Source organism: Phyllobates terribilis, unplaced genomic scaffold (assembly GCF_046119375.1).
Source record: "Phyllobates terribilis strain yellow unplaced genomic scaffold, ASM4611937v1 Scaffold_3__8_contigs__length_932513732, whole genome shotgun sequence".
Lineage (NCBI taxonomy): Eukaryota > Metazoa > Chordata > Amphibia > Anura > Dendrobatidae > Phyllobates > Phyllobates terribilis.
The window spans coordinates 889765139-889792910 of record NW_027362763.1 but is presented as its reverse complement, the minus strand read 5'-3'; the positions used below and the strand labels follow the sequence as shown (position 1 = coordinate 889792910).

At 43.2% G+C, this 27772-nt stretch overlaps 1 protein-coding gene across 9 annotated transcripts in view; it reads right to left on the bottom strand.

Moving 5' to 3' along the window:
- STXBP5 (syntaxin binding protein 5) overlaps nt 1-27772 on the bottom strand; it is a 503632-nt gene that overhangs the window by 185513 nt on the left and 290347 nt on the right. For all 9 annotated transcript variants that reach the window (XM_073672694.1, XM_073672695.1, XM_073672696.1 and 6 more), the window contains exon 10: nt 2260-2414. In XM_073672694.1, the coding sequence (XP_073528795.1) occupies nt 2260-2414 (155 nt within the window). The remainder of the gene's footprint in view (nt 1-2259; nt 2415-27772) is intronic.

Here is a 27772-nt window from a genome sequence, read left to right as displayed (position 1 = left end):
CGTGAGAACCTTCAGAAGAAGGTTCCCATAGTGGTGAGCTCGTCTGGGCTGATCAGCTGATGAACCCCAGTGACCTCCTGCAGCATGTATACCGATAGGGGTGATTTTACACCCCTGTCAGTATACAGTGATGTATTCTACAGCTCTGACATCAGTGATTGATGTCACAGCTGTAAAAGTGACCCAGATTGTCGTGGGACACTCGTTGGCGGTACGTGGACTGCGTCGTTGACGGCGGACAGGTGAGGAATACGGTTGTTTGTTATTTTACGTTTTTTTCAGGAGATCGAGGGCTTCGCGGAGGCGTAGAATAATAAAAAAATAAATAAATTAAAAAACGTGTTTTTTTATTTCATTAAAATATTTTATTCTAGCCGTGTTTTTATTGAAAAGGTGGCGACCATTTTACTACGCAGGTAGTAATGGGGGAATCTTATAGACGCCCTCCACGTAGGGGCTAACGAACCAGCCGTAAGCTATTAATATTGGCCAGGGAACATGTTTGCAAATGGCACCTTCCCAGGCTAAAAATAGCAGCTCCGAGCAGCCGCATAAATTACATGAATAGAAATGCTAATGAAGATTGGGTGAATGGGACCAGCTGACACCCAGCTCTTTTGTTTGGTTATGTCAAGGTGTCAATCAGACCTTTTCATGACCAAACTTAAAGAGTTAAATAAACACGCAGACACAGTGTAAACACTTTATTTGAAATAGGACAGACACATTCTTTAATCATTTAAATGCATCAATATACTCACCCCAGTTCTTATGGTAATCCAAGGGTTTAAGCAATGTCCCACCAAATAACTTTATTTAGCTCCAAAAAGCATTCATTTATGTACAAAAACACTTTAAAAAAAAAAAGCATGTAAAAAATGCATCAAAAACGCATCAAAAAATGCATGTAAAATCCGCATGCGTTTTTCCTGCCAAGGAGATGCAGAAATGCTCAGGAAATTCCTGCTTCAAATACGCATCATGCGCACATAGCCTTACACGTGAAGCGGGGTACAAAATGCAGCTGTGCTAACAATGTATATGCAGCAAATACCAAAAAGTGCATCTATCCAATAGAGAGCAAATGTTTATTCTCAAAGGAATCACACGAGTTAAATCAAACTTACTTGATATTATAATAGAGAACACTTTGCCTGTGCTCAACATGTATTTGCATATAATCTTTATTATGTCTTTATTCTGAACAATCTATTTCATCTTGTTCGACTTTATTTACACGGACTCTACTGGCAGGACAAAGAATTGTTGGCACCCAAGGCACGGGATGTGGAACAGCTTTCATTATGTGAAGGCTCAGCACAAACATGGGATAATCACATCGCACGGTTTGTATTTAAGCTTCTGGGGATTGTATGGGATTAAAAACATTTAACCATGACATGAAATGTAAATTGTATGTTATCAGGTCCAGATTTCTTACAATCTTACAGTAATCCATATAATACTATTCAGCAGCAGACTTGTTACCTTTAAATCCATCATACCCAAGGCACTTGCCCATTCTGTCTAACCTGTGCCTCATCATAGAATGTTAGAGTTGGAAGTGACTTTCAGGGTCTTCTGGTCCAACCCCCTGCTCAATGCAGGATTCACTAAACCATCTCAGACAGAGGTCTGTCCAGCCTCTGTTTGAAGACTTCCATTGAAGGAAAACTCGCCACCTCTCGTGGCAGCCTGTTCCACTCATTGATCACCCTCACTTTGAACAGATATTAGAAAAAAAGTTTTTTCTAATATCTAATCTGTATCTTCTCCCTTTCAGTTTGATTACATTGCTTCTCGTGTTTCCACGTGCAAATGAGAATAAGGATGATCCCTCTACACTGTCACATCCCAGATATTTGTAGACAGCTATTAAGTCTTTTCTTGGCCTTCATTTTTACAAGCTAAACATTCCCAGATGCTTTAACCTTTCCTGGTAGGACATACTTTGCAGTAAGCTCAACATCCTGGTAGCTCCTCTCTGAACGTGCTCCAGTGTTTCGACCAGAACTGGACGCAGTATTCCAGCTGAGGTCTAGCCAAGGAGAAGTAGAGGGGAATAATTACTTCACGTGATCTAGATTCTCTGCTTATCTTAATACATCCCAGAATTGTATTTGCCTTTTTTGCTACTGCATCACACTGTTGACTCATGTGCAGTCTGTGATCTTTTAATGGCATTTAATGAAGACGCCATTACGAGAGATGAAATGAAGTTTGACCAGACAAAAAACTTCCTTATTATTTTATACTCACCATTTGGATATGGAGTTTCACAAAGGGTAAGAAAATCCACAATTTGATAATCCATTTCTAGGACTGCTGTGCTTTTTCCATGCATGACTGTTAAGCAAGGCCTTCTTCCCGCTGTGTCATAGGCCAGACCACCCGAGAGGATAATGAAGGGCTCCCTAAAACAAAAAGGATGATATAAACACTGTAACAAAGGAGTAAAAAAGGAGTAAAACTAATTGTGCTAACTATATTACCACAGAAAAGACTTCATTATACAGCAACGTTTTAAATTTTGTAAACCAAACAATATATTATGTGGAGTAAAATGCACACAAGCTGTAAAGTGTCACTGCAACATTACTCTGCGTCAACACTACTGCCTGCCCACTAGGGGGAGTTACTTATGACTGTTAGACCCAAAATATGTTAGTGTTAACATAGCCTCTGCACACTATGAACTGCATATGGAAAGCATACAGACCCAATCTGGCCTATGTGCTAGTGTGCATGTGCAAGTGTGCATATTCCTTATCACTCCAGGCTCTAAAACTTTTATAACTTATCCCTTCTAGAATCTATGCCAGAAAATGATAGCAGGGTAAATCTCACCGCCTATTATATTTATTTAAACATGTTGCTGTTCCAATTTATTTTTTCTTAAAAAAAAAAAAAACCCAAAAAAACTAAGCATTATAAAGTACTTGTGGACCGTCCATAAACTTAAAATGACTAAGCAGTCCGCATATTAAAATGTAGAGTCCTTACAGTCCCAGATCAGCTTTGTAGTGCCTGAATTTGCTCTGAAAATGGGGCTGATATGCCAGCTCTAATTACAAGGAAAATCAAATGTACGGTAGATTGAAAAAAAAAAAAAAAAAAAGATTTGGGGACAATATTTTTTCTTATTAAAATGGATGCAATTAGGGGTAAAAACATTTGAATTTGGGTTTTTATTAAAAATGTTGCACTGTTTGCCTTTTATAGCTACTGCATTACACTGTCTATTGCTGTCTGCAGAATGAGATAACGGGTCGTACACATTATCTTTATCAGCTGTAGTGAGGACATGATTTTGGTTACTATTACATAAGTAGGACAGGTTCTCTTCCTTCTCTTCTTAGTGCAGCTTTCCCCACATATTGCACTGCCTGGAGGAGCAGGTGACCAGGCCAGTTTATCCTCCAATTGTCAAACACCTCACATGGGAAAACGGCTTTTCTACTGGGGGAGGCTGATTGATTGGGCTGGTCACATGCTCCTCATCAAGCAGAGAATAAACTGTTAAACTTATATAATAGTAAGTGTCATAAAATCATGCCCTCAACACATCTGATAAATATAAAATGGCCAACCGCTCTAAATGTTGAAATGATCCTGTCCAAAATGCGGTTACTAGCCCCACTCACCTTGGGAAAAAAACAAACTTATCTGATACATAAAAAGAATTGCTACGGATATGGGAAGAAAACTTAAAATGCATTTTAGTGGTCCCTTGTCATAAAAAAATTGTATATATAAATACATATATATTTACACACACACGCGCGCTCCCCACCCTACCCCACCATCTGATGCACAAAAAATTGAGACTTTTTTTTTTATGCTTGTCCAAGCCAGCTCTGACAACTATTTGGGAAATGGGCAGATGTTAGCAGGTACAACAGTCTCTGACTGGGTATGTTTCTTGCAATGGCGCATGCAGCTAAATAGGTGCTGAATTAATTTACTGCATCTTATTTCCGTACCCACTTTACAAAGATTAGCGTACAAAATGTCAGGTCACCGTGAATTGGGGGGGTCTGTATCGTTCTTTTCATCATTTTGATTTATATCTCGTGATTCTGTTCTTCTGGTTACTCTAATAAAAACTTTAATAAAGACATTTATCAGAAAGAGGAGACAGCACGTGTTTCAATGACAATGAAGACGAGGGCATGGAGATGCAGATGTGACTTTCCCGATAATTTTTGTGCTCATCTTAACGGGGCGTTACATTGAGACTAAAGATGGTGCAGTATCACTTAAGTCAACACTATGGAGCCATGCGGGCTGCATTTTCAGAGCTGTACTAAAGGCTACAGAACTGCAATTTGTGACTCTGTGGTATGTTAATTCTGTTAGCCATTTACACCAAATTTATATACTGAGGACTTAAGTACTATGACTATTCAAAGTGTCAATTTTTTTTGCTTGAGTGTATGAATACAATTGCTATATTACAACACATTTTTGTATGTCCCTTTGCCAAATTACAAGTTACTAATCACTAGATCCAATGACTGATCTGTATGATTTTGTGACCACTGCAGCCAAACAAAAGTATAGACCGTGGAGCCTGGATGTGTTAAAACATGAGTGATCAGATATTATTTATGTTTTACAACACTCTTTCTTTTTAAATAAATTCAATGGCTGGTCAGCCTTTTAAAAAGCAGTAACACTGAACTCTGAAAAGGGCTAGATGCTTCAATAAATGGCAGAGAGTACACGTGACAGCTGTCGCAGAAAATAGCCTCAGACACAGCAAAAACTCTCCCGGTGCAATGATAGGCTAAACTAAACACCTCAGTGCAATGTATTGGTCAAAGTAGTGAAAGAGGGCAAGCCATATTTAACATATTATTAACTGGTCCATCAAGTTACCAAATTCCACATACCATACACACGAGAACGGCTGGAAGATTCATCCAATCAGATTAAGCATTTTACTGGCGAAACATCGGAATTATCGCCGTGTATGATAAGCTCTGTGTTCCGGTCTACTCTATTATTCTACAGGAGCGTTGAAGAAGCTCTTATCCTCAACAATGTGATTTACAGCTTTCAGCAGGACATCTTCACTGTTCTCTGTAACGACTGGTTTTAAATAGTTGCACATTTTGCTGTATTCTTTATTTTTCTAATCTACTTTTTTTTTTTTATTTAGAGGTGACAATCTGTCAGATTTGACAAATTACTAGATGTCCATTAAGTTATGTTCTCAAATGATAATACTAATTTACAATGATCACCCCCATACAAAATCTAATTCTGACTCGATAGATCACTGTATTGAACAACTCTTTGCCAGCTTCAAATGAGACTATGGGAGCAGAGCACACTGAAAGTGCACTGGCAAGATGTTTTTAAAGATAGACAATTTAAGATCTCAAACAACTGTTTTAATCCAGCTTTGCGGGTGAGGTAAAAGACTTGTTAGAAAGCTCAGCACAATGTTTTCTTACATTGCTCATTTCTCCTCCCCTTCCTTTACCCATAGAATATGACAAGAGGTGTAATCTGATATCTTCCATGTACTGGTAGTCCATTTTGCCTTGAGCAACACAGTTGAGCTGTTTTTTTTTTTTTTAAGATGAGATGACAAATTCAGAAGGCAAGAGAAGAAGTGGCTCATAAGTGGAGAAGCAGAATTCTCCAATCAGATGCATTACAACGTTATAGACTCTCTTGCACTGTAGATTTATGCAAGGATTATTTAAAGTACAGTTCCCTTTTACTGATATAGTAATGATGTGTAAAATACGGTCAGCAAAGAAATTTTGTTTCGTCCTTACATATTGTGTATTTTCTCTTGTGGTCTCATCTATATGTATGATAATGAAAGCATGTGTATTAGTATATTACACTCAGTTACCTGACCACAAACTATTAAAGCAAGTCAGGAATAAGCATAATCTTAAAATGCCCAACATCAAGGTTATCATGTGACATATGGTGGACAGTTTAAACCGTAAAACTGCTGTACATACACTGAAATTTACATAGTTGAACTCATTAGAAACATCAATGTAGTGTCATCTATTATATATTTTAATGTATTCAAAGTTTCACAATGAGATTATAAAATCCTCAAAAAACTTAGACTGGCTGAGCTGCAACACTAGGAGATTCCAAGTGTAAGTATTTCTTTCATCAGAAAGGTTCCCCACTGAGAATGTTAAACATAGAATGGAATATTCATTTTAAAATATAAAATGGTTGACTCATTTTCCATATTTTTCCTTTTTGACTTGTAGCTTAAGTAGATTGACTTATTAGGGCACAGACCGGTCATCTTGACAGTTGACCTGACTACCACAATCTGAAAATCGTTATATTCTATATTTGCTGCTAGGCCATCTCAGAATAAAGCATCAGATTCTTGACACTACAGGATCATATCACAGCAGTGATTCCTTTCATCCATTATTTCTTCCACAGCCACTGCCTGGATGCAGTTTCATAAGTGAACACTACTGAAATCTGTAGGTTCAGCATGAAAGCTGCCTAGTCTATATACATTTAACGGGAATCTGTCAGCAGGTTTTTGCTATGTATTCTGAAGACAGCAGGAGAGAGAGAGTGAAACACAGAATTCAGGAATGTGTCACTTGTCAAAGTGCATGCTGTAGTTTACTAACTGTGAAGGAATTATCACAAGAGATTAACATTGCTGGACTAGTCCGGCAACTAAGCACCTCACGGTCTATGGACTTTTGTACACAGAGAGCCTGGTGGGGGCGGGGCTAGCTTTCACAGCTCTGCTTCATTCTAAATCTAAAAGCTCCGATTGTGTCAGAACTGCTGCACGCAGTAATCTAAGTGATACATCATTGGATTCAGCTTCTTTTTGCCTATACAGGCTGCTCTTACATGAGGTAGAAAAAAAACTGCTGACAGATTTCCTCTTAAGTAGTACATAAGGCAGTTATGAAGATTATGAAGTTATGTGACCCCACCATAGGCTATAACAGCCAAGTGTTCTATATGTAAAAAACATGGATAGACATTGGATTCAGGTAATTCATGTAGCTACTGCTCAGCGTGAACCTATAACATGTATGTAATTACCATTTATGTAAGGCTGGCCATACAGCTGAGCATACAACATTATCCTCAACTTTCTTCTTATGGCACATCAATTGGATTTCGACATCTCTCTCATGGAAGATAAGCTGCTGCCAGACTATTTGGCAGCATCTTACAACCACCAAATAAAAGGACCGTAATTGAAACTAGACTGCAGTAACCGTAGGGGCTCTTGTTAGCTGTGTCTGCATTTAAGGCTCCATTCCTCTGTAAGCTCTCCCTGGAAATAATACCTTTAGTTTCAGCGTGCACGGACAGGCGAGATTGAATATTTACTTCATCTGTGCATAATTTCCAAGTCTATACCAAGAAAGCATCTTCTTGCTTTAAATCTTTGGGATTCATGCGACTCTTTATTCTTCCGTTACCTCATTTTCTTGTTACTAGTTTTGATTGTGTTGTGAAATGGCTTTTCATATTCTGTGCTATAATAAAAGGCAATTTTACGCCTCAATAGTGAAATCATTATGTTACACGGCCTGACAGCAAAGTGATATCTATATGCTTCTTACCCTCCTTTCAGTTTGATTGGCTAAGTTCTGTAAGAATAGCTAGATCATTTCTTTTAGATAACATAAAATAATTTTCCAAATATTCCAAAAACTAAAAAAAAAATGATCAAACTTACAAGCTGCTTTCACAGAAGGCTTCTGTTAAGTATCCTCTGTCACATGGAATTAAGTTTTATTCTTCCAGCATGGTCATGTCACAAGTTAGAAGGGTCATAACGAATCCCAATGGTGCCCAATTAACTACTGTCTCCTGTTGGAGTCTCCATAGTCTTTGCTACACAATCTGATTGAATTACTGGCGTAGCCTGTATCAAGCGTCCACATAGCCTAAATAGTATTTGTTTTTTTGCATCGCCTACAGGAAGTAGCAATCCTAAAAGTCAATAGTGACCCTTTAACGAGCCTTATCACATGACTTAGGATAAAAGCCAATACCAGAAACTCAATTTGCAGATACTGTGTTTCGGGGTACTGCCCCTAGTCAGTGCAAAGTGTGAGTTCTAGTTTGGTTGGATGAGGGGCGTCAGACCGGTATCTAGGGGTAATATTTCTCCTTGCGGAGAGTGAAGTGTTAAGCATGTCAGGTGAGGAGACTTTTAAAGCCACAATGCTCCTCTGGGAAATATGCAAATTGTCTCTTCAGAGAGGAAGAGGACCAGAACTCTAGTGCCACCTACAGGAAGTAGCAATTCTAAAAGAGTTCTAGTCCTCTTCCTGGTTTCTAGTATTGGCTTTTATCCTAAGTCATGTGATAAGACTCGTTAAAGGGTCACTATTGACTTTTAGGATCACTACTTCCTATAGGTGGGACTAGAGTTTTAGTCCTCTTCCTCTCTGAAGAGACAATTTGCATATTTCCCAGAGGAACATTGCGGCTTTAAAAGTCTCATCACCTGACGTGCTTAACACGTCACTCTCCGCAAGGAGAAATATTACCCCTAGATACAGATTTTTTGTATCGTCATCAAAAAGTCAAGGATTGCAGCATTTATTAGCTCTTATGTGATATATTTCAATATATCCGAATATTGCAGTTTTTCTATCAATCTTTCATATTCAGTATAAAATCTGCTATCCAAAACTTTATTCACACAACTATTCCAGGTGTTCTGCTGGGGTCTCTGTTGGCCACTCTACTATTTTTGATAGTACGAATACTGCATTAACCCGCTCACTGCCAAGGATGTATATAACAGAGCATTCATTTAAACAACTCCTCTGACTAGAATCTGGCTTAGATCTGCAATTTCAGCTTTTAGAAGACACCAGGTTGAAGCTAGTGCTTGGGGCACAGCACTCATTCCAAGCTGGGGAGAAGGATGAAAAATGTTACTACTTTTCCTTAAATTTAACCCAATCCTTGTTCTTGGCTACAGTTTTTAAATTATATAGTAATGTTCTTTAATCCAGCACAAAGACTCCTATCATCAGCTGTTCTTGTGTTGCACAAATATATACTGTAATAGCTATTAGCCTAGCATGGGGTACTGATTGCAATCTGAAGCTTAAAGGACATAATATCAAAATCTTTAGATCCACTTGTTTAAGTGACAAGTTAACGAAACAGCAGAAGGGAAACTTTCAGGATTCGGCCACAACATAAAACCTGTTTCCAGTGTGTGTTTTTTTTTTTTTAATCTGCCTGGCAACAAATACATTTTTTATACTATCCACCAAGTCATTTGTGAAATTTGACATTCCTGTTTTTTTTGGGTGGTCAGAAGCGGATTTTTTTTTTATTTTCTCTTGAAATCAATGGGTAGGTGTCAAAATGTTTTGACCTCCATTAAAAAAACAAAAATATTGTTTTGTTTTTGTTCATATGAATATAAAATATCAGTTCTCTTCTGATATACCGGATTCACTTCATGTCATACATTATACCAATCTATTATAGTTTGGTTACCTGTAAAGTAACTACAGCTCATTTTGACAATTGCTCACTTTAAATTAGGGCCTTTATTAAAATGCAAATCAACCAAGTAAAATCTGGATCTCTCATTATTTTTGTATCATACTCTTCATTAGGCTGAATTTGCACGCCCGTGCCTCAAGGTTGCAGTAAAACGGATATATAAATACAATAATCAATCTATAAATAGTTTGTACTTCCTGAAAAGAATAAAAAACACAAAGAAATATAAAAGATAAAAAGTAAGGTTTTTAAACCCGTTTACATGTATTTATCACAATATGCCCATTGCATATCATTGCTTGTGCAAAGATTACATTTGTTCTAATAGTGGCTTTTGTTATGTCTATAAAACCATCTTTATTTACTTGTGAGCAGAAATTGGCATTTGAATATAGATTAAGCGTGTTTTTTTTGTTAAACTTTCCATTGTATACTATTGCAATGTTATTTATTGTGATAGAGGGATATAGTATTCCAACATTATTTCAATGTTATGTGCACCAATTACCTACCAAAATAAATGATTGTGTTAGTGTTTACAGCTTATATACAAGATTAATTGAGGCTCCAGTTATAGACAGATGGGGTGGACCTATGTCCTATACAGACTGTCAGTTTTTCTGCTTTTTGAATGTTTTTAATTAGTGTTTTTTGGCTTATTGTAATATAAATAAAGATTATTTTAAGGTGATCCCTTATGTGCACATACCTTTTTTTTCTTCCTTTTTTGGAAAAATAGATACAAAAACTTAGAACAGTATTAGCTATTTTTTTTCAAATAAATAGAATCAAGATAGGTTCACAAATTTAAAAAATAATTTCATTTTCTATCCCTGGTAGGCGTATATTCCTTTGGTAGAAAACAGTAAAATATTATAGTAGATACCACTGACAAAGTTGCACTGTTTTTTTTTAATATCTACTATAACGTGGATATAAAAAAACTAGATGGTGGCCCGATTCTAACGCATCGGGTATTCTAGAATATGTGTGCGGCCGACCGGGCGCGACTAATCAGCGAAGCTGTGTTTAAATGGGTTGTGCACCACTTTAAATTAACCCCCCAATGTATCCCCCCGGGGCCCCTAATGAATTCTGTAATTACGTAATGTTGTCAATACTGCTTGTGACAACATCGCTGACCACGCGGCAAGCGTGAAGGGAGGCCCGGGGAGCGTGGCCGCCGGTCGGGGTACTTCTGTTGCGAGCAGCCAGGAGAAGACCGCCTAGCATCGGTCATCTCCCGGCTGCGTCCACGCTGATCTCCTCCAATCAGGACAGCGGTGTTTTAAATTTCGCGCCAATATCGCTGATTGGTCGCGGACGCGAACAATCAGCGAACCGTGTTAGTGAGGACCGGGGAGCGGCGCTGCCTGTGCTGGTACTTCCGCTGCGAGCAGCCGGGAGATGACCGGCTAGCGCTGGTCATCTCCCGGCTGCATCGCCGCTGACCTCCATGCGGCTATCATCGGGAGATCAGCGGCTAGGGCCGCTGATCTCCCGACGGCAAGTGTGAAGGGACGACCGGGGAGCGGCGCCGCCTAGACCAATCAGCGACACGGGATTTCCTGGACGGACAGACAGACGGGATAAGCCGATTATATAGTAGATATCTACATACCCGTTAAAATGCTAGGTTTTTGCCATGTAAAAAAAAAAAAAAAAAAAATCATACCAACAAGAATAATTTCAGAACTTTTTCTACCTTTAATGTCACCCATAAACTACAAATCTATTGATTTTATTTTTTTTTTTTACCTGAAAAGATTTCAAAGAACTAAAAATGTAGTTGCATAAATATGCACACCATTAGGCTAGATGCAGAAATTTCCTGAGCATTTCTGCATCTCCTTGGCAGAAAAAACTTATGCGGATTTTACATGCATTATTTCAGCGTTTTTACATGCGTTTACGCATGCGTTTTTCCAAGCATCACTTGGAAAAGGGCTTGACATCCAGTGGTAAATGGCATGGATTTATATTGTGTGACCAACTTATGAGGAGATTTCTGCTTCACATACTGCATCTAAAGTTAAAAAAAGAAAAGAAATAAAAAACCTTATATTCACCTCTCCAGCGGCCCCAGTCTACTCCAGGCAGCGTCCTCTCTCCTCGGAGTCCCGCGGTGTACTGGCAGGACCTGCAGTGACGTCATTTAGTCAGCTGATGGTCAAGCGACCATCACCTGACCGCTGACGCCAGGGGTCGTGTGACCATCAGCTGACTTAATGACGTCACCGCAGGTCCTGCCAGTACACCGCGGGACGCCGAGGAGAGAGGACGCGGCTGGAGAGGTGACTATGAATATATTTTTTTATTTTTTACTTTATTCTCTATTTACTTGCAGGTACCATGGTACCCGGATTGGAGAAGAGTCTCCTCTTCTCCAGACCTGGGTACCATCCGCACGCATTGAATCGCGTAATATCCGCATGTATACATGCAGATATTATGCAGTTCAATGCAGGTCAATGGGCGCAATTTCGTCATGAAATCGTGCCCAAATTGGTTGCGCTGCGGATTTTTTCCGCAGCAGAAATTTAAGCAGCATGTGCACAGCACATGCGGATCATCATTGGGATACATCCCAGACCTCTTAACAAGCGATTTTAATGCGTTTCCGAGGCGGAAATGCACTAAATCCGCATCGTGGGCACTCAGCCTTAAACAAATGCTTTGTTAAAATATCTTTTGAATTTTTGACCGCATTCAGTCATTTTGGGTAGGAGTTTATCAGCATGGTACAACTAGAATTGGCAATCTGGCTTGGCCACTGCAAAACTCTGATTTTCTTCTGGTGAAGCCATTCTTTTGTTGCTTAGGAGGTATGCGTATGGTTGTCTTCCTGCTCAAAGGTGAAGGTCTTCTTCATCTTCATAGCAGAGGTTGAAGGTTTTGATACAAAATTCATAATTCCCTCCACTTTGACTAAAGCCTCAGTATCAGAAGCTAAAAAACAGCCCCAAATCATAAATGCTGCCTCCATCATGCTTCACTGCAAGTATGTTGTTCTTTTGGTGGTGCGGTGCTGGATTTGTGCCAAACATATCTTTTGGAATTACATCCAAAAAGACCAACCTTGGCCTCATCAGACCATAACACATTTTCCCACATGCTTTGGTAGATCATGTAGGGCTTGGCAAAACACAGCAGAGCTTGGATATTTTTGTTAGAAAAGGCTTCAATCTGGCCACCCAACTGTAGGGCAGTTTAGAAATTCCTACGGTGCTTTTAACCCCTTCATAAACTTGTGATTTTCCGTTTATGTGCTTGTGTTTTTTTGCTCCCCTTCTTCCCAGAGCCATAACTTTTTATTTTTCCTTCAATATAGCTGTATGAGGGCTTGTTTTTTGCAGAACTAATTGTACTTTTGAATTACACTATTGATTTTACCATATAGCGCACTGGAAAATGGGAAACAAAATCCCAAGAGCGGTGAAATTGCAAAAAAAAGTGCAATTTCACAATGGTTTTTGCTTTTTTTTTTTTATTATTTACCATGTTCACCAAATGCTAAAACTGACCAGGCAACATGATTCCCCATGTCAGTATGAGTATGCAGATACCAAACATGTATAGGTTATTTTTTATTTAAAATGGTGAAAAAAAAATAAAATGCTTATGTTACCATTTTCTGAGACCCATAGAGTCTCCATTTTGCGTGATCTGGGGCTGGGTGATGGCTTATTTTTTGCACCCTGAGCTGACGTTTTGATTGATAACTAGTGATGAGAGAGCGTGTTCTGTTAACCCTTTTGGCGAGCATGCTCGGGTGCTCGCCGAGTATTTGCAGCATGCTCGAATGATATGTTTAAGTCACTCCGTGTGCATGATTTGCGACTGACAGCTTTAATACATGTGAGGAATGCATAACAAACAGGCATTCCTCACATTTATTAAAGCGGTCAAACAGTCGCAAATAATGCACACGTAGTGACTCAAACATAACATTCGAGCACGCCGAAGATACTCGGAAAACACCTGAGCATGCTCGTAAATCTCAAGTATCGAGCATGCTCGCTCATTACCATCGATAACATTTTGGGGTAGATCCGATGTTTTGATCACCTGTTATTGCATTTTATTGCAATGTTGCAGCGGCACAAAAAATGTAATTCTGGCATTATGATTTTTTTCTCGTTACGCAGTTTACCGATCTGATTCATTTACTTTATATATTTTTTAGATTGGACATTTCTGAAAGCAGTGATACCAAATGTATGTATTTTTTAATTGTCTTATGTTCAATAGGGGGCAATGTGTAGCAGAAATCACTATCTCCTATGAATGTCAGCCATTGGCTGGCATTCCTGGGAGATACCCAATAACAGTCATGTCAATCCATCGGCGCCCCGAGATTATGTGACAGAGGCGCCAATGGGCGGGTCTTGTGACGCACTTCCGACCGGAACGCGTGATTGACAGCAGCATTTAACTGGCTAACATCCGAGGGTGAATCTCTGATACACCCACAGCTGTTAGAGGCATATGACAGCTGAGCAGATCAGCTGTCATTTGCAGGGAAAGATGCGGGCTCAGCGTTGGAGCACGCATCAAAGACAGGGACACGACCTTTGACGTACGTGTCAAAGTTCGTGAAGGGGTTAATATTGTTGTATGGTGTTGGAAACCTCTCAGACCAAATTTCTTCTCTTTTCAGCAATTTTTGAGAGATGTCCAGTTCTAGGTAATGTCACTGCTGTGTTAAATTTAAGTCATTTCTTTAAGACGGTCCTCACAATGTTCCATGGTATATCTAATGCATTCAATTTTTTTTTGTATGCAAGAGAGCCCTTTGCTGTGTTGTAAGCTGTTTAAAACACAATGGGGTTTGCTGTTAAATGCAACTAAGAAAATGACAGGAAAATCCTACTAGAACATCTCAACTTTATACGGCGCTAATTAGTATCACTGTTAATGATGGCAGCTGTGTACTAACTACTATTGAACATCAATTTAAAATGTGATTGGCTAAATTTGAAAGCAAACAATTGCAACCTCAGTTTTAGGAGGGTGTTCACACTTAAGCAACCACATTATTTTATTTTTGTTATTTTTATTTCCCCCTCAAAGCTATTTGTTTCTCAGTGGATTTGTAGAGATAAAGGGTGACATTAAAGATTAAAAAAAAAGTTCTGAATTACTTCTCCCTGGTATGATTTTTTTGAATGTCCAAAACGTAGCATTTTAACCATGGTGTGTAGACTTTTTTTTTATATCCTATGTATATGTCTCACCACAAGACTATTCTCCTATTCTGCTACATTCTTGCCCTGTCTAAAAAGATGCACACATTCAGAAAGTACAAACGAAGTTCAATTGAAATCATGTCATAGCAGTCTATAGATGTATTGGAAATTCGTCTGAATCCTGTTTAATGGATACTTAGATGAAACCCTTGGACACTTTGCATAAATGTAGTGTGAACAGAGTTTAATGTAGCAGCACTATACAATGTTTCAGTCATTTTATCCCTAAACATCACAGCTAATCAGTGGCCTCAGCAGTAACATGCCTCAGCCAGCGGTTGGCTGCAATGGTCATGTCTTTGTATGGAACATTATCAGCAGTAGGAAGTACAAACAATGAAGACCAGGCAATGTCAGAAAAGTAGTGGTGGTGAATTGGTAAGGGGAGTTGCAGCCGTTTATATAATGAGCTAGCACAGCTTTCATTTTTAATCCCATCCTGAGCCTTTTAAAAGAACCGTGCCCACGATGCAGAAATGCTCAGGATTTTTTCCTGAGCGTTTCTGTATCTCCCTGGCAGAAAAAACGCATGCGGATTGTACATGTGGATTGTACATGCGTTTTTCATGCCAGGGACATGCGGATGTGAAGCGTTCTTCACTTGCATTTCCACATGCGGGTTGACAAGCGCTTTCCAAGCGATTTTAGCATCACTTGGAAAGTGCTTGACAACTTAGTCACACTATATAAATCCATGCAAACAGCATGGATTTATATAGTGTGACCGAGAGAATGTCAAAAAATAAAAAAATAAATATATACTTACCCTCCGATGGCCCGCGCTGTCTTGCTTCACTCTGTCCCGGCTGTCGGCAGAGTGAAGGACCTGCCGACGTCAGCGTCGAGTGACCCCTCACATGACTCTGACGTCAGCTCAGGTCCTTCATTCCATCGCGAAGAGCCGAGAAGCAAGGAGGAGTGCAGCGCGGGCCGCCAGAAGGCAAGTATATATTTAGTTTTTATTTTATTCTTTTTTTACAGTTTCTATGGTACCCAGGTCCGGAGGAGACTCTCCTTTCCTCCACACCCGGGTACCATCCGCACATTAGAAGGTGCCAATTATGCAAGTACAGATGCAGTCTTGCGGAATTGGCGCATTCTAATGCAAGTCAATGGCGGCGAAAACGTAGCACTTCCGCAAAATAATTGGTAGTGCTGCGTTTTTTTTCCGCAATAATAATCCGCAGCGGAAATTTCCGCAGCATGTGCACAGCACATGCGGATTATCATTGGGGAACATGGCAGGCCTTCTACCATGCGTTTTTTAAGCGTTTCTGAAGCGTTTTTGCCGCTGCGGAAACGCTTAAAAAACGCATAGTGGGCACACGACCTTAGGTGGACTACCTATACATGAAAACAAAAGGAAAGGCGTGTGGCATCTTGACTCCATGATTAACACAGTTGTAGCACTGGGCTACTAGCAATAAAATAATTGAAATATGTGTATTATTTTCCATACTGATGAGCCCATTGGTTAAGCATATTAACCTTAGTGTTTTTGTATTTGATACAGAAGAACTGTCATTGACAAATGTGTATGAGGGCATTTTACCTACTAAAAAAGTACCAGTGAAAAAATGATGCAGAAACGTTAAAATGGAGCCCTAGCAAAGCCATGGGCAGAGTGTGCCATGACTTGGCTTTGTAGGGCCAGCAGGGGTTAAGTGCCTTGCACGCAGCAGGGTTTTTGGGATCAAAAGTTTAAGGGGATGGTTTAAAAGGGGGGTGGTTTGGGTCATTAGTTAGGGTCATATAAAAGGTGTGGATGGAGCTGTGGGGGGAACTCTGGTCACAATGGCACAACAGAAGAAGGTCCCGCCGCCCGCCCTAATTTTATATGTTTGTGTCAACTAGACATAGTTCCATGTTGTACTGATGTCAATTCAGCTTGGCAGTGTGAAGGGGTTCTTGGAGTTGGTGGAAAATTGTGGGAGGGGGGTTGTACATCAAGTAGATGGCACCCTCCAGTTGTGTTTTGCATTTGTAAATGGCCTGGCGGAGTTTTGGGACTCTTCTGGGTGGGGTCCCTGGGGAGTCATTGGTATGGTGAAGGTTTCCAGTGACGGAGGTGCCCTCGAGCTGGTGGTCACGTCGGCGGGTAATGCCGGAAGTTCATTTGGTTAATGTCAGGCCTTTGGAGCTCCAAGAACCTCCCTCTGCCAAAAAGTTATTATTATTATACGTTTGCTATGATAAAGGCCGATTTGGCCAATTTAATCCAACAATTGGTTTTGTCTATTTCAAGGGGTGGTAAAATGGGGGGTGTTATAGTCAGGTCTTATGGTAAAAAAAGGCCTCTACAATACTCGAGTCATGATAAAAACTCCACTACATAAAGGACATTATTAAACCACTGAAGGTTAGGGCTGAACAAGCTAGTTTAATAAATTCAAATAAGTGTGACCCAATGTAGGGAAAGAACAATTGCAATATTATTTAGGTAATTGTGTCTTTACAGTGTCAAAACTATACATAGAAACCATTTATCCCCATAGTGCAATTTTAGACAATGAGAAGGAACTCCTCTGTGGTAATGACACGTCTGTTTTTCTATATTATCTATAAAAGGGGTTTTCTACTATTAGGATATTAATGACCTACCCAATATAAAAGTCATCATTACTAGAAATATTATTAGCTGGCACCATCTGACGGTTAGGTTATCCATATTTTAGTAGTGGAAAACCCCTTCATGAGGAGTAGAGGACAGAGGGAGTGCTAAAATTTGAACGAAAAATGGAACTGTATTTTTTCTGAAATATTAGATCCCATGAGCGGTCACGTGAATGGCTAATAAAAACTGCAAACATATGATACATACCATCACATTAGCTCACCAGTTCTGAAAGTCTGGCTGTCAGAAGTGTTGGAGTAGTTCCAACTCCAATTAAAAGTTTCTGGGATGCATTCTACGGCGCTAGTGAGAATTAAAGAAACACAGCGGCACGTGATTTCCAAAGCTTTCCAGTGAATATCAGGATTATTAAACCCTTCAAGAATATGGGCGCACCGTTGTTTCTGATGTGCACTGATCGATCAGTAATAGATTGCTCAGAGAGCATAGGGCTGCCATTGTTCTCGGCAGCGCAGGTCCTGTTATAACAAGGCAATGTGATGCTAAGAGCAATGATTTTTTTTGTGCAAACCAAGAGATCATTTCATCCGACGAATGAATCTTTGGCTCATTCATTGGTGATTGACAGACTGTTTACACTGCACAATTACAGCAACAAAAGCACTCGCTTGCGATAATTGCAGTGTATAGTAAATGTATTTTAACCCTTACAAGGGCACCTTTAACTAGTAAAGAGCATTCAGAATGTGTCTTTATTTGTAAAGAAGATTAATTGATGTAGATGCCTCTTATGACCCGGTACAGATTAAATAACTGTTGGCTGATTGACCGTTCATGTTTTAAAGAAGAAAGTGGAGAAAATCACTGCTAAATAGCTCTGGCAGCGACTGAGAAACTAAAGAACACAATTGTTGGACACTAAAATTCAAACTGTTGGAATCGGGGGGTTCCCATACACAGACTGTTGGCAGTTACAACCTTTAGGTGATGTTCACTCGTGCTATATTTGTTATGGTTTTGTTGTGACTTTTGCATCTTCTATGGAAAGTACAGATATACATATTTTTAACTGTCAGTTTTAAACCCTCATGTGTTAATACAGCCTCAAACACCTACAATTCAAGAGATCAATGTCTAAGCATAAGTATGAAGGCTTCATAAATAGAGATAGACTGAAAATAGTCACTGTGCGTCACCTGATAAAACAGCAGAAAGGAATTATAAAGATGCAGAGAACATCAGCTGAATGACCACTTAATTTTGGTGTAGCTAAGGCTTTGGTAACATTTGTCTTAGTTATTTCTATTCTTCAGTATTAGGAGCAAAACAACGAAAATAACAGATTAGGGTCTGTAGGGGATTCCAACATGAGGCCTTGGCATAGTCCTGCCCAAGATCATGGAAGCAAAACACTTGAGTTGTAAGGTTGAAGCTTTTGTGGCTGTGATATTATACAGATTTTCATCTACGGTTTGAGAGTGGAAGGCCACTTGAATACATTCCAGGCTGCCTATACCGATATTACACTATTGGTTTGTGATCTTCCTTTGCATGGAGTCAGTGGAGTCTGTATGAAGGAGGACAGGAGTGCATGTGCTCCAACAGGGCCGGCTCCAGGATTTTGTGGGCCCTGGGCAAAAAAGACTCAGTGGGCCCCTTTAATACATACCACAATTCATGATGATAAGATACAGCAGAGAAATATATATATAATACAATGCCAAAGATTTCACTTACTTCTTCCATTACAAGTGATATCTATTGTAAATTATACAGTAGTTCAGAAACCAGCGAATCCATACAATACATACAGTATTATGGGCACCACATAGTCCTCTGTACAATATTATGGGCCCCATATATTGCTCCATATAGAATAATGGACCCCATATAATGCTCTATACAGAATAATGGACCTCATATTATGCTTCATATAGAATAATGGACCCCATATATTGCTCTTATACTGCCCCCCCCATATAATGCTCCATACAGAATACTGGCCCCCATATAATGCTCCATGCAGAATACTGGCCCCCATATAATGCTCCATGCAGAATACTGGCCCCCATATAATGCTCCATGCAGAATACTGGCCCCCATATAATGCTCCATGCAGAATACTGGCCCCCATATAATGCTCCATGCAGAATACTGGCCCCATATAATGCTCCATGCAGAATACCGGCCCCCAATACTGGCTTGAACAGAGAGAAGCCAGTGGAGGCTTCAGGAACTTCTCTGATGGAGAAGAGCAGAAATGGCAGCAGACAGTCCCAGTCTCGACAGTCCTTCTCAATGACTTCCTTGAGCATGGCTTTTAAGGTCTTATTGAAACGCTCTACCATCTGCAGACAGACAAATCAGTAGACTGAAGTTCACAGCCAGGCTGTGGGCGGGGTTACCCCGCACGTCACACCCAGTATTCACCGTGTGCTCTGCCTCTCCCCATTCATTGGGAAAGCGCGCGGTGAATGCTGGGCGTGACGTGCGGGGTAACCCTGCTCATAACCCAGCAGCCACTGTGGGCCAAGGATAGTGCCGCTCACAGGCAGTATCAGAAACAGAAGTTACTTACAATAAGACTTGGGGGAATACATTTGGGGGTTGGGATAAAGTAGTGGACAACCTCTTTAAACAGGCACTTTCCATCCATGTTCACCAACAAACTAACTGTTTCAGGGATCATTCAACAAGGCAAAATCAAAAGTTCACCACCTGATATAACCAATTTAACACAAGAAGTATGCATGCGTCTTAGCAACTTAAACATTGAAAAATACCCCGGACCAGATTGCATTCATCCATTGAGGGAATTGAGGTCAAGAATTGACAGACTGCTGTATCTCATCTTCTCAGACTCTCTTGTAATAGGGCTGGTGCCAGAGGATTGGAGGATGACTGACGGGGTACCGATATTTAAGAAAGGTAAGAAGGTGGATCCAGGTAACTACCGTCCGGTAAGTCTGACATCGGTAGTGTGTAAAGTTTTGAGGGTAATATAAGTGATGACCTGCATAAATATATTACAGAGACTATAATAACGGACAACCAGTATGGATACATTAAGGATAAGTCATGTGACTAACCAACATGTTGGGTTTCTATGAGTAGGTAAGCGCAATTCTGGATGTAGGTAATGCAGCTGATGTGATTTATCTGGACTTTGCAAAGGCATTTGATACTGTATCACATAATACAGAAGCTACAGAAGCAGGGATTGGGGGAACTATAGGCAGATGGGTAAGGAATTGGCTAAAAGACAGGAAACAAAGTTGTCGTAAATGGTACATCCTCTAAAGGGGATATAGTCAGCAGTGGGGAAAGCAGGGATCTGTGCTAGAACGGATTATTTTTAATCCCTATTAAAGAAGATGTTCACAACTTTTTATCACCCCCCAATGTATTCCCCCGGGGTCCCTGATGGATTTTGTAAGTACCTTGTGTTGCAGATACTGCCTGTGGGCGGCGCTACCGCGAGCCGCTGACAGGCATTATGTGACCCACCACTGATGTCACGTCAAGTGAGGCGTGACATCAGTGACGCGGTCCCCGCAGTGGATGTTGGGTTGTGACCGGGGTTACCCCAATCGTCACACCCACCATCCACCATGCGCTTTCCCAATGAATGGGGAAAGGGAGAGTGCACGGTGGATGCCGGGTCCGACATGTGGGGTAACCCCGCCCACAACCCAGCATCCACCGGTGGAAGACCCCCGGCTGCATCTGGAATCATGACGTGACAACAGCAGATGTCAGAGCCGGCTGCAGCCGGAAGTCACGTGATGCCTGTGAGCGGACAGTGAAAGCGCCCCTCACAGGAAGTAACTGCACCGCAAGGTAATTACAAAACCACTTAGGGGCCCTGGAAGAATACATTGGGGGGGGGGTGTGTAATAAAATGTAGTGAAAAAAATCCTTTAATGACTTTGTGGATGGGATTGAGAGTAAAGTGTCAGTCTTTGCTGACGACACCAAACTATGTAGGATATTAAAATCTGATCTTGACATTACTATATTGCAAAACAATCTAAATAAGATGACTGAATTGGCAAACACTTGGCAAATGAGATTTAATTTAATGTAGATAAATGTAGAATAATGCACCTAGTACGGAGTAATCCTATTGCTGCATATACATTAAATGGGAGTATACTCGGGACTACAGAAGAGGAGAAGGACATGGGTATTCTGGTTACAAGTAAGCTGAGCAGCAGTACTCAATGTCAAGCAGCAGCCGCAAAAGCAAACAAGATTTTAGGGTGTATAAAAAAAAGAAAAATCCTGTGACCCAACATATTTTTACCTCTCTATAAATCACTGGTGAGGCCACATCTAGAATATGGGATCCAGTTTTGGGCTCCACATTTTAAAAAGTATATTCAGAAGTTAGTCAGTTTAAAGGCAGGCAGGGAAGGCCTATCATATCATGAGAGGTTGGAAAAGTTGGGCCTGTTTAGCTTAGAAAAAAAAGACGTCTCAGAGGAGATCTCATTTACATATATGTATATGTGTGGTCAGTACAATGGACTGGCAGATGACTTATTTCTTCCAAAGACCATACTGGGGACCAGAGGGCTCTCATTATGGGTATAAGAAAGGCGATTCCGGCAGCTAAATAGGAAAAGGTTCTTTACAGTTAGAGCAGTCAGACTGTTGAATGCCGACCACAAGAGGTATTAATGGCAGACACTATAACAGCTTTCAAAAAAGGGCTGGACAGTTTCCGCAGTACACATAACATTGTGGGTTATAGTTCATTTAGTGATAAAATGCAAAATTGGTGGACCTAGGTGTTTTTGTGGACGACTTTGTGGAATAGGGTTCTGCTGCAATTTTTCAATGTTTCGGGAAAAGAAAGACAGCAGCCAGAGTAGAATGAGGGATGGAAATGAACTGTGTTGACGTTCTACACTTCAAGTTGCTGCAGTTAAATCCTTGTTTTTCTTGTTACAAATGAGCAAATCCCATCTGTGGAAACAGCAGTAAGCAGATAAGCACCAATTTAAATTTATTTGGTTGCCCAAATTATAACTTTGCTTTTCTAATAAAGATGTGCTGAAGAAAAAGGGAATTTGTGCTATTCATCATTAAAATAATTTCCTGGCACAACTTAAACAAGATCCAGCAAGTACAAGTTAATCACAATCAAATGTATGCCGCAATTCATTAGGGTCAAATTAATGTATCAGCATTGGGTGAGAAACCAATTAAAGGAACACTAAACCTGGAAATGGATTTTTTTCCAAGCTACTGAAACATACAAGCTTGTAGAAATCTTATAAAGAATACAGGTAGTAATTTTCTTATGGTACTTTCCATGCTTGGGTGACAAGAGACATGTGGGCTGATACAAAGTATTTGACAGTTTTCTGGCTTACAATACTTCAAAAAGTCGCAACATTTTTGTGCAATGAGAAGTTGAGCAAAAGTGTTGTGACTTGCAGTTTTTTACGCCTGTCCTGGTGAGATCAGACAAAATGGGAGGAGTTGTGGTGTGGTAACGCCAGGCATCTAGTTACCAGCCGTACCTTACGCCAGAAATGTTATTCTAGTTCCTGACTGGAGTAAAATTTCTGGTGAGTCGCATGCCATTTACAATATGTGACCTGCTAAAAATCCGATGTGCACCTGTTAATGAATCAGGTTCCTCTTACTCTACCACGCCTCTTCATTAAGATTGGCATGCACAATGCCAGTTTATGAGAATTAGCGCCTTAATGTGCTTAATTAGCGCCTTAACTACCACCAGACAGGTTTATGAGGACGATATAGATAATTATATCGCAACGCGCTACTGAATAAAATCAACTGGGAGGAGGATGTTAAAGGAAAAATTATTAGGATTTTTTTAATCTTCGGCATTTTACATTAAAAGGGAACCTGCAATGTTTAAGGCTGCATGCCCATGATCCGTAATGGCAGTGTTTTGGATGCAGCTCACCTGCGCTGTGCCCATAACGCTGCGTTGTACAGTAGAAGCACAGTGGATGGGATTTATAGAAATTCCATGCCCACTGTGCTTCTATTTGACGCCGTGTAAACTCACCAGTGGCGCGTCTTTACAAGAAATTTCCCCAATAGAATGTATAGGGTGCGGTAGCGCCGCATGTGTTCAATGAACACATGCGGATTTACCTGTGTGATCAGGCGCAGCGAAAATACGCTGCGTCCAAAGCCCTGCTATAGCCTTATCGTGGCCATATTGCCTAAATGGTATCTGCATGGAGGAAGAGAGTAGAGGAAGAGAGACAGTCAGTCAGCGTTGGGGTTGGGAAGAGAGCGCAAGAGCTTAGGGTGGGGGGGGAGCGCGTAGGGGGGGGGAAGAGCGCGTAGGGGGGGTGGAAGAGCGCGTGGGGGGGGAAAGAGCGCGTGGGGGGGGGAAGAGCGCGTAGGGGGGGGAGGAAGAGCGCGTAGGGGGGGAGGGGGGCGCAGGAGGGGGGAAAAGAGCGCGTGCAGGGGGGGAGAGAGCGTAGGGGGGGAGAGAGCGTAGGGGGGGAGAGAGCGTAGGGGGGGAGAGAGCGTAGGGGGGGAGAGAGCGTAGGGGGGAAGAGCGCGCGCGGGGGGGAAAGAGCGCACGCGGGGGGGGGAAGAGCGCGCGCAGGGGGGAAAGAGCGCGCGCAGGGGGGGGAAAGAGCGCGCGCAGGGGGGGGAAAGAGCACGCGCAGGGGGGGGAAAGAGCGCGCGCAGGGGGGGGAAAGAGCGCGCACAGGGGGGGAAAGAGCGCGCGCAGGGGGGGGAAAGAGCGCGCGCAGGGGGGGGGGAAGAGCGCGCGCAGGGGGGGGAAGAGCACGCGCAGGGGGGGGGAAGAGCGCGCGCAGGGGGGGGAAGAGCGCGCGCAGGGGGCAAGAGAGCGTGGGGGGGAGAGAGCGTAGGGGGGGAGAGAGCGTAGGGGGGGAGAGCGCGCGCAGGGGGGGAAGAGAGCGTAGGGGGGGAAGAGAGCGTAGGGGGGGAAGAGAGCGTAGGGGGGGAAGAGAGCGTAGGGGGGGAAGAGAGCGTAGGGGGGGGGGGAAGAGAGCGTAGGGGGGGGGAAGAGAGCGTAGGGGGGGGGAAGAGAGCGTAGGGGGGGGAAGAGAGCGTAGGGGGGGGGAAGAGAGCGTAGGGGGGGAAGAGAGCGTAGGGGGGGAAGAGAGCGTAGGGGGGGAAGAGAGCGTAGGGGGGGAAGAGAGCGTAGGGGGGGAAGAGAGCGTAGGGGGGGAAGAGAGCGTAGGGGGGGAAGAGAGCGTAGGGGGGGAAGAGAGCGTAGGGGGGGAAGAGAGCGTAGGTGGGGGAAGAGAGCGTAGGGGGGGGAAGAGAGCGTAGGGGGGGGAAGAGAGCGTAGGGGGGGGGGAAGAGAGCGTAGGGGGGAAGAGAGCGTAGGGGGGAAGAGAGCGTAGGGGGGGGGAAGAGAGCGTAGGGGGGAAGAGAGCGTAGGGGGGAAGAGAGCGTAGGGGGGAAGAGAGCGTAGGGGGGGGGAGAGAGCGTAGGGGGGGGGAAGAGAGCGTAGGGGGGGGAGAGAGCGTAGGGGGGGAGAGAGCGTAGGGGGGGAGAGAGCGTAGGGGGGGAAGAGAGCGTAGGGGGGGGAAGAGAGCGTAGGGGGGGGAAGAGAGCGTAGGGGGGGGGAAGAGAGCGTAGGGGGGGAAGAGAGCGTAGGGGGGGAAGAGAGCGTAGGGGGGGAAGAGAGCGTAGGGGGGGAAGAGAGCGTAGGGGGGGAAGAGAGCGTAGGGGGGGAAGAGAGCGTAGGGGGGGAAGAGAGCGTAGGGGGGGAAGAGAGCGTAGGGGGGGAAGAGAGCGTAGGGGGGGAAGAGAGCGTAGGGGGGAAGAGAGCGTAGGGGGGGAAGAGAGCGTAGGGGGGGAAGAGAGCGTAGGGGGGGAAGAGAGCGTAGGGGGGGAAGAGAGCGTAGGGGGGGAAGAGAGCGTAGGGGGGGAAGAGAGCGTAGGGGGGGAAGAGAGCGTAGGGGGGGAAGAGAGCGTAGGTGGGGGAAGAGAGCGTAGGGGGGGGAAGAGAGCGTAGGGGGGGAAGAGAGCGTAGGGGGGAAGAGAGCGTAGGGGGGAAGAGAGCGTAGGGGGGAAGAGAGCGTAGGGGGGAAGAGAGCGTAGGGGGGGGGGAAGAGAGCGTAGGGGGGAAGAGAGCGTAGGGGGGAAGAGAGCGTAGGGGGGGGGAGAGAGCGTAGGGGGGGGGAAGAGAGCGTAGGGGGGGGAAGAGAGCGTAGGGGGGGGAGAGAGCGTAGGGGGGGAGAGAGCGTAGGGGGGGAAGAGAGCGTAGGGGGGGGAAGAGAGCGTAGGGGGGGGAAGAGAGCGTAGGGGGGGGAAGAGAGCGTAGGGGGGGGAAGAGAGCGTAGGGGGGGAAGAGAGCGTAGGGGGGGAAGAGAGCGTAGGGGGGGAAGAGAGCGTAGGGGGGGAAGAGAGCGTAGGGGGGGAAGAGAGCGTAGGGGGGGAAGAGAGCGTAGGGGGGGAAGAGAGCGTAGGGGGGGAAGAGAGCGTAGGGGGGGAAGAGAGCGTAGGGGGGGAAGAGAGCGTAGGGGGGGAAGAGAGCGTAGGGGGGGAAGAGAGCGTAGGGGGGGAAGAGAGCGTAGGGGGGGAAGAGAGCGTAGGGGGGGAAGAGAGCGTAGGGGGGGAAGAGAGCGTAGGGGGGGAAGAGAGCGTAGGGGGGGAAGAGACAGTAGGGGGGGAAGAGACAGTAGGGGGGGAAGAGACAGTAGGGGGGGAAGAGAGCGTAGGGGGGGAAGAGACAGTAGGGGGGGAAGAGACAGTAGGGGGGGAAGAGAGCGTAGGGGGGGAAGAGAGCGTAGGGGGGGAAGAGACAGTAGGGGGGGAAGAGAGCGTAGGGGGGGAAGAGACAGTAGGGGGGGAAGAGACAGTAGGGGGGGAAGAGACAGTAGGGGGGGGAAGAGACAGTAGGGGGGGGAAGAGACAGTAGGGGGGGGAAGAGACAGTAGGGGGGGAAGAGACAGTAGGGGGGGAAGAGACAGTAGGGGGGGAAGAGACAGTAGGGGGGGAAGAGACAGTAGGGGGGGAAGAGACAGTAGGGGGGGAAGAGACAGTAGGGGGGAAGAGACAGTAGGGGGGAAGAGACAGTAGGGGGGAAGAGACAGTAGGGGGGAAGAGACAGTAGGGGGGAAGAGACAGTAGGGGGGAAGAGACAGTAGGGGGGAAGAGACAGTAGGGGGGAAGAGACAGTAGGGGGGAAGAGACAGTAGGGGGGAAGAGACAGTAGGGGGGAAGAGACAGTAGGGGGGAAGAGACAGTAGGGGGGAAGAGACAGTAGGGGGGAAGAGACAGTAGGGGGGAAGAGACAGTAGGGGGGAGAGAGATTTTGATATTCCTTATATTACTGAGATGGTAATGCTGTCAATGTAAAGAAGTCATATAAGCTAGAGTAATTCTATTTCAACAGACATATTGAACCAGTAACTCAACATAACTTTATAAATGGATACGTGCAGCTGGGCTGTAAACAGGGAAGGGGCCCTCTTCACACTCCCCCCCCCCCCCCCCCCCTCCTCCTCCTCTCTTGGCAGTCCAAACTAATCTCACTACTGATCCCTGCCTATGTTATAAACACCAGCTGGAGGCAGTATAGCAATGATGGCAACTATTGGACACAATCTCTCCTGCAAAACAGGAGAGATAACTATTGATAATACTGAAGCAGCCTGGGCTACCTCCAGGACATCCCCACGACCTCCAGGTAGGCACAGCACCCCAAATTTGGGACAGTTCAGTTAGATCAGAGATGATTAAGCACAAAAGGGTGCTAATATGCTTTAAATCCCATACTTAATGGCATTAATGACCAATTAATGAGTATCTTTCACCACATTTAATGTGCTAAACTTGATACATCATGATAAAGTGGCAGAAGATCTAAATAAAACATTTTTCATTTCTCAACTCTATTGTAGGTTTTAGTTTATACACAATTTTTCACTATAACAAAAGCAGCATTAACAGAGCTTCTTCCCGGGAGACATTTAAATTTTTCCCCTGCATGACGTTGCCCAATCATAAGCATAAGTGTCATGCAGGAAAGACCGAACACCCCAGCAAAGGTCAGAACAGATTCTGAGTCATATGGCCAGACAGATGTGTCTTACCAAGTCACATTGATGGCACCTATTGTGATTATAACTGCAGGGAGAAGGTAATGGGGATGGGGAACATTTTTTGTGCCAAAGACCATTTGGATATTTTTATATTAATTATTCACAGGCAGTACAAACTTACAATTCAAAAATTAGCCTATTATATTTAAACATTTAATTAACTTACCCCTATTGTGATCCAATTAAATGCATATTTTTGATGAAGGGTGTGATGTTAGGTGATATGATGAAGTTGCTATTCTCAGCTACTTTTCCAAGTTTGCATTGGTCAGTCTGAAGCACAGTTGACTCTTTCCAATGTTAAGTTTTGTAAAAAATGGCATTAAGTTGTTCCAAACACAGATGCATAT